This window comes from Oryzias latipes, chromosome 12, assembly GCF_002234675.1.
Source record: "Oryzias latipes chromosome 12, ASM223467v1".
NCBI classification, from domain to species: domain Eukaryota; kingdom Metazoa; phylum Chordata; class Actinopteri; order Beloniformes; family Adrianichthyidae; genus Oryzias; species Oryzias latipes.
Genome location: NC_019870.2, coordinates 24,530,301 through 24,538,367, shown reverse-complemented (window position 1 = coordinate 24,538,367; position 8,067 = coordinate 24,530,301). Strand labels below are relative to the sequence as shown.

General features: G+C 38.0%; 1 protein-coding gene across 1 annotated transcript; it reads right to left on the bottom strand.

The window, feature by feature from the left end:
- Nucleotides 1–888: 888 nt before the first annotated feature.
- On the bottom strand, nucleotides 889–7,995 carry LOC101171264 (UDP-N-acetylhexosamine pyrophosphorylase-like protein 1). The gene is made up of 9 exons (XM_004075038.4): nucleotides 7,589–7,995; nucleotides 6,649–6,853; nucleotides 5,010–5,185; nucleotides 4,752–4,924; nucleotides 3,299–3,492; nucleotides 2,771–2,911; nucleotides 2,496–2,681; nucleotides 1,338–1,407; nucleotides 889–1,202 (listed from the first exon to the last, which is right to left on the bottom strand). The coding sequence occupies exons 1-9, from the start codon at nucleotides 7,866–7,868 to the stop codon at nucleotides 1,113–1,115; spliced, it is 1,515 nt and encodes a 504-aa protein (XP_004075086.1). The 5' UTR covers nucleotides 7,869–7,995; the 3' UTR covers nucleotides 889–1,112.
- Nucleotides 7,996–8,067: the final 72 nt, after the last annotated feature.

Here is an 8,067-nt window from a genome sequence, read left to right as displayed (position 1 = left end):
TTGCAGTCGATGGTAATTTTCCGGTCATGGGATAGCACCTCCACACTGTACAGAATAGAGTAGAGTAGAATTGAATACTTAAAGATTATTAATCAAATATTTAAAATTATGTTTAATAGAATATTTTAAAATGATAAATTTATTTCCCAAAAACTGTTTTTTGGGTTATTTTGAAATTTACAACAATGAAGCAGACTTTGGTGTAAAGAAAACACAGGGAAAATATAATTTACATTTGATTAAGCATCGAGGGCTTTAGGATCAGCAGCTTTATTTGATAGTTTTTGTTTTTTTGTCCAGTTTTTTTCTAAAATAAGGTTTAGAAGCTTTTCCACTTTTGAGCACTAGATGAAAGTCAGTCTATACAATTAGATGTAATCACGTGCAGTTTTTCAATTTTAAAGCACGCTTGTTCCTTTTTTTTGTTCAGATAAAGTTGTGATTGCAATAAAAATCCTTCTTTTACATTCAACCTATTCTTACATTCAGATCTGCTCAGTTTATGTTTAACCCCTTCTTGCCTCGCTTTATTTCCAACTGTATGGGGGGGGGGGGGGGAATCAATGTTTTTTTCTGTTTAAGGTGATGCTAAATTAAGAAGAGTCTTGAATTCAGTGGTACAGTGGGAATTAACGACCTACGGAAGGGATTAAAAGTGTATTTCTGCCCTTTAATTACATTTTTCTCCAAAGAATTCAGGGATGTTTTTCAGTTTTCTTTGCTTTCGGTTACAGCAGTTTGCTTTCAAAACCATTTGATTATGGTGGATGTTTCTTTTAACTGTTAAATATGTGATATTCTTGCAGTAAACTAAGAAACAAAGATTTATGAATGTTTGAGACATCCTTTACATATTAAATTTTTAAGTCAAGAAAGTAAAAACTACAATTACGCTCCTTCCATTTTGAAGTTTTATTTTTTCAATTTGTTGAAAAAGTGGAAAATATTTCTATAATCAGCTCTTTTCATTTCACATACATTTGCTGTCAAACAATTACTTTCATTTTTCAGTTTTAAAAACAACTGAAAAAAAAAATTGTAACAGTCTTGAGTTGAAGCACCCCCAGCCATCATCACAGGCCGTCATCTCCACGCTGCAACCACTGCAACTCTCAGGACTGGTTTTGTAGCTCTTCTGCCATTTTTATGTTCAAAATGAACGGAGTCGCCAGCTTTTTCCCTTTCAGGAGAGGCTCCAGGCCCTGACAGTGACATGAAGACTTCATTAACTGCGTTAACTATTTAAAAAAAAACACTGCTTTTATTTTATCAGAACTGCCTGTAAATGGTCTGGAGTTTAAAAAAAAAGAAAAAAAGAAATGTGTTTGTGCCATCACCTCTCCAAAGTATGAGACCAGGGGGGAAATTTCACATAAGGCCAGAGGGCTCTTCCCTGATGATACACCACTGCAAAGGGAAAATACACACATTTTCACTGGTCCCACAAATGCTATTAAACAAGGTAATAAACAATTGGAATTGGATCATTTAAAATTATAAAAAAGTAAAGCTTTGCCAAATTTGGAGTCTTTCAGTCAACCTTGGTTGTAAACTAAACTGACTTGTAACTCACGTCATTATTGCAAATACTACAGAGCGCTGGACCTGACATTCAAAAAACAAATTGTTCCCTCAAATGTCTGATTTGTCCCCATAATATTGTTTTTTGTGGCCACAATTTAGTAATTTCATCCATCTATTTTCTTCCGCTTATCCGGTAACGGGTCGCGGGGGCATCAGTCCAAGCAAAGATGCCCAGACTTCCCTCTCCCCGGCCACTTCCTCCAGCTCCTCTGGGGGGACCCCGAGGTGTTCACAGGCCAATGTGTTTATCAATTTATTTAATTGGAGCTATCCAGCCGTACAGTTTTGAGCCAGATGGCAGCTCAGACGGGGAAAACAAAGACGAACATGGATCTAGTCTTGTACAAGAGGATGCATCAGAATGGAGCAGAACAGGGAGCCTGTGGCCTGCCGACTGTACTTTGCACGGAACAACTACAAGCGTTTTTAAACTGCATTTTTTTGTCTGCTCCTAATATGCAATTTGAATAAAGAAATACTCAGAAATACATTTTTAATTCTAATTTTCTTTACATATGTCCTCCATCATCCTAAAAATGCTACAAAAACATGTTAAAAACACATTTTTTATTTACAATTTTAAATGGCTAAATGTTGTTGTTAACCTTTCAGCATGAAAAATAAATATCTAGATCCGTTTAGTTGAAAGAATTGAACTGTATCGTATTGCCGTAAAGTTAGTTACATATTTTATGTATCGATTTGTGGACCATTTATTAAGGTGCGTAACGAATCAAGTGAGAGGAAAAGTTACCCATCCCTAGAATAAACAGACTTTCCTACAGTATAAGATTTACCTCCAAAGTGTATTGTTAAAACAAACACATCATTCAAAATGATGGCAGTATTTTCTTTCTTTTTTTTTTTTTTTTTTTTTTTTTTTTTTTTTAAGAGAAACAGCATCCTCTTACCTGGCTGTGGCTGGGATGGAGTTCCCATGTTCATCCAGTAGTGTGGCTCCAGCTGATAAAGCCCACCGACAGTGCTGAGCCAGAAAGGAGTTCCTGGCTGTTGTCGGGCTGTCAGCGGCTGCACCGTCTGCGTTTTTCAGGGGGGAAAACTCTTCCTCCCTCATGGCCTCAAACACTACAAAGTTCCTTTGAGCAACAAGTTTTTAAGTATTTGTATGCAAACTAGGTCTTTCATTTAAACATATGAGCAGTGAAATAGCAGTAATAATATCTACCTTGAAAATGGGAAGACATCGAAAACAAATTTTTCCATCTTTATGCCATTGGGTTTAGTGGGAGTTACTTGGTTGCCATGAGTGTCCACATATGGCACTTTCTTTACAGCAACGTGTTGCTTCAGTTGACTCTCAAATTTCCTGCAAAAAAACCAAAAAACAACAAAAGACGGTTTTTAAATACAAAAAATATTTAAATTATAAACCATATTTGCCAATTGAGGTCAGAACAGGGTTGTATTTCTTCCCCCCCCCAGAAAGACCATAAACAGATTTGTTTTCATGTTTTTTCAAATAAAGTACTTGGCTAAAATTTGCATACAAGGCAAGGCCTTCAGCTATGCAGGAGTCATTTCTGCCCATGTACGTTAAAACGTATTTTTATATAATTTAAAGGTACAGATGTACTAGACTCCTTTTTCTTCTTTTTACTCGGATTTCTGCAGTGTGTCAGTGCTTCTGCTCCTGACAGGGAGAAGCCGTGCATTTCTGTCAGAACATTTGCTGTGATGAAGCGTGGTCTCTTACTCTGCCACATCCTGCAGAAAGGTCCTGGTGAAGAAGTGATTGCAGATGTTGCCAGCACTGTAAACTAATCCCCCTCCAGGTTCCCGGAGGTCAGCCGTCTCTAGCTGGATCTCGCTGTACTCTACCACCTGGGGGATCCCTCCCACTCTGCAGACCACGCCCACTGGCTCAGCAGGGTGTGTCTTTTCAACCACCTAATTGGCAACAAAGAACCAAACACACAAGATCACCAACAAACACCAACAGTTGTCTAAAAACACTCGTGAATGGATCTTTTCCAGCTGAAGTCTTTAGGAGACTTCGAGTATTTATTAATGTATTTAGTGTTTATCATAAAGGCATTATTGTCTGTTACATCAGTGACACATTTATATATTTAAGCTCAAGGCTGGTTGGTGTATTTTTAAATGTCATTTCTTAAAATGAAATTAAAAGAAGCCCCATCTTTCTTCATTGATTAAGCAACATGTCCCTTGCTCATTCGTCGCTCTTTAAGGAAAGTTCAGAAGATGTTTGAAAATGATCAACATGGTCACTGAATTTACCAAAAATCAAAACATGATGGTGGGCTTCCTGAAAAACAGAGTAGTTTCTGATACCAATAAAAAAAATAAGTCAAACTTAATGCCACTCAATTTTTTTATTTTTTATTATCTATGACATATTGTGTATTTCTAGTGGCTTTGCTTTTTCTTTAAATACAAAAAGAAAGACACAAAAATGTTAAATACTTATGACAAAAACCTGTTTGGGCTTATTTACAAAATTACATTAAAAAGGCAAAAGAACATCTAAAACAGAAAAAAGTGAGAATAAAATAAAACAGAAAAAAACTAAACAAATTCAACTACAAAAAGTCCGAAAATTGACATGACTGATGCGAGAATATTAGTTTTTCCATATTTCCATTCATAATTTCAAAATGTATTTTTCAATTTCAAAATTTTTCTTTTCTTTTAATTTCAAATTTCTTTTTTAAAATTAAACACTTTAGGTTCATGTTATTGTATATGAAAGATACTATCAATGAGCAAGATTTTGTGTTCACACAGCTGAGACGGTAAACTGTGGCATTTAGCCAGACCCTGTGAAAATCTCAGAGAATTAGTGTCTGCACTTCATAAATGTTACGACTCATATGGTTGATCAAATTCTAACAAGAGAAATTATAAAAGAATCTGCAAAAGTTAATAAAAAGACTGGCTCTGTACTGTGGAACCAGCCGATGCTGCATTTAAGAATGTTTCACTAAGGAACTTTGTTAGAAAACGTTTGACATTTCTGTATCAAATCATTTAGAATCAGATGTTTGGGCACCACCTTTATATTTTCTGTTTTTCCATTTTTACCTGCTGTTCTTTGTCTTTTAAAACAAAAGTTGCTATCTGAAGGTGGTTTGGTAAAAATTCGGACAAATACCTTCAAAAACCCAAATTAAATTCAATTACTGCACCTTGGCGCCGCAGTCAGCCCCTTTGGACACGCAGAAACCAATAAACACAGGGTCGGCCATCTTGACCAGGATGTTGTCCACACAGTACACATGCAGGAACTCCACCCCCCTCTTCTTCATGTCTTCCAACACTTTATTGTCCACCAGTGCTTTATACAGACCCCCATTTCCATCTGAAACAGAAAATTCCATATTTTCATCCATCTTTGAAGTGGTGGAATTTGACAGATTTTTTTTGATGCACTTCTTTACACCTACCTGGAGCCATGGCTATCTTTCCTTTACTCTGCATGATGACCTTCCCATCAAAGGTCACTGCTGGGATCATCCTCTGCTCAAACATGATGATGTTTGCTGGCTCCAGGCCAAAGTAGTGATTCTCTTCAAAGAACTTCTTTGTGGGAGCCAGAGTGAATTCACTGGTCATTATGTACCTAAAGACGTAAAAACACAAGTTTTGCCCAGTTTCTGTAACATTGTAAACTTTCGGGTTCTTCAAGAAAAATAACAATAAATATATAGAATACATCAATAAGAATCGTGTTTTTTAACATGTTCTTCTGGCATTTTTCTAATGATGGAGGACATGCATAAAGACAATTATATCTTTTAAATTAAAAGTTACTTCATGCCAATGTTTCGGCCCTAAACTTCGAGGGAAATTTCTGAGGAATTCCTGCTGCTCTGCAGAATCTATGTCTTAGACAACGACATGGGTTTTTGGATTTAGGCTAAAAACAGCACAATCATAATTAAAAGGCTAATGGGAACGCTTTTACATTAGATTAAAAGATGACTTGAGTGGGACTTTAACAAAGCGTGACAGCAAGTTCATATCAGAAACGCCAGAATACCATTGAACAGGTATAGTGTGTTTGAATCGGCTACCTAGAGAAAACCTCCTCTGCCTCCAACTTTGTGCATCTGAACATGTACAACTTTGAATTTTGTATATTAACAACTTTTTATGAAAATACATCACAAACAAAAAAAACCCCCAAAGAAGTGGGATTCAAAATAAACAAAGAATGGCCTTCTTTTCAATCTAAGTTTATGTAATTATTTGTTTTTTGCCCATGTTTTAAATATATTTTAATTTTAACTCATTTTATTTGTAAATCCAGTGTTTTCCTCTGTGGGATCCTCCTCATCGGTGACTGAGCCTTCTCAGTGAACGGGGTCGCTGCAATGGGATCTCCCAATTCTGACTCTTTTGATCAGAACTGGGGGGTCCTGTGGTAGTGTACTCCATGAACTTGGGTAGGGGGTCACTGATGTGGACATGTCCCCAAAATATCGTTTCCCCACTTCAAGACGAAGCCAGGACTCTACATTCCATCATTTTACCATTCTTTTTATCATGATGTGTGTGTGTGTGTGGGGGGGAAGTGCTATATAAATAAAGGTTGATTTGAAGTGAGAGGCTTATTTAATTGTGTATTTATTGAAATTGTTGTTGTTGTTTTAACTGTTTATTGTATTTTATACTGTATACATGCTGTGCGGCGACCTTGAGTGCCCAGAGAGGCGCCTTATAAATAAAATGTATTATCATTATATTATTATTATACAGACCTGTATGATAACCACATAATAAAATTATGCCCCCCCCCATGTGCTCATCCCATGTGTGTGGATGAGCACATGTTTCTTATCACTCGAACGAGACTGACATAAAAAAGTTAAACCCTTAACTTTAGATGGTAAATTTGGCCCAGTGATCTAGTAAAATAAACTGGGGAAGTTGATACACAAAAGTGTGTGTTTTTGGGCATTATTTGTTTTCTCTAAGCCTAAACGGGCACTTCAATCAAGACCACTGGGGCGCACCATCTGAAGTGTTTGTGAGCATCCCCTGGCCTTTTTTTTTCTCACATCGTCTGGAACTTAATCTCACCACGGAATGGAGCATGCTGTGCCGTGCTTGCAGTCTGCAATCTGCTGGATTTTGCGAATGCGCTCTGCCTGAATTTGATACAGAGTTTTGCCGCTTGGTAGACCAACGTTGTACATCCCCTTGGGATACTGAACGCCAAGACGTGTCCCTTGACCTCCAGCCAAGAGCAGGACACCGACACAGTTCTTTGAGATCTGCAACAGGCCTGTTCAGAGAGATCACAGAAAACTGCATGACAAAAAAAATCCATTTTATAGTCAATAAAAATGAATGGAGAAAAAACAGTTTTTAATTAAAGTATGTCTTTTCTGCCCTTTAGCTTTTAATCTCTCATTTTGCACTTTCAAAAGTTGTTTAGGAGCAAAAATAGTGTCAGCGAGTGATACAAAGATAAGTATAAAAGTCAGAACTTATACCTGGTAATTGCAATTTTCTTTGGTTTTTATAGTAAATGATCTGCAGGACAATTTTCCCAATTAATTAAAGGGCCTTTTTGTCCAATTTAGATGAATGTTTTTCATTTATTTAATGTTCTTTTCTCTCTAGACAAAACACTGGCAGGGTTACCCTGAGCTACTTCTTCTTTTTTGTTACACAGAGTAAAGATAAAAAGCTGAACAAGAGAAATTATTCTGGAAATGTTCATGTAAAATAACAAAACTTCAGAGAACCCGTGTTGTTCTCGTGTTCTAAGCAGCTGACTAACAGGGTTTGGCCTCTGAACTTGGAGCAGGAACCTCTTTGTGGTGCAGATGCTGACTCTGAACTTCAGGAGTCTGCAGATCAGCTGACCTGTCTGTCTCGCCTTCCGCTCATTCTGTTTGGCACAAAGATTGACTATTGACGGGGCGTTCACTTCGATTACTTTTATATTTATCGACGCAATCTCTTATTTTGAAAGACTTGAAGACTTCTGCCGTTCAGAGTTTGCAGGTGTTACCTTCGCTTTCCCACTGGCACACAGCCTTCCTGTCGCTTTTCCTCGAGCTGCCAATGAGCTCCGGGGGGATCGGCTCCATGTCTCGGTCCATGCGGGAGGGCGGTGAGGCTGCAGCCGCCGCGGCCGCCTCGCAGTGACCTCTCAGTCCCCGCAGATCCAGCTGAGCCAGCTCCCGCAGGAAGGAGTCCCTCTCCTCCTCGCTGAGCTCCGGCCAGAACTGCAGGACGTGAGCCTGTCCCGCACTTTCCAAAGTCTGCTTCGCTTCTCCAAAGGACAGCATTCTGTGTGAACAGATGACGATCAGAGATGGTGTTTAAAAAACACGCAGCTCTGTTGCGGGAGGAGTCTGTGCTTTAAGGAAGCTTTCTCCTGGAGCGAATGATGGTCACATCGCTACGGCACGTCAAAAAGGCCAGAATTAGTCAGAATTCAAATAAAATACGACTGAATAAAGTCAGAACAATGTTGGAAAATTATGA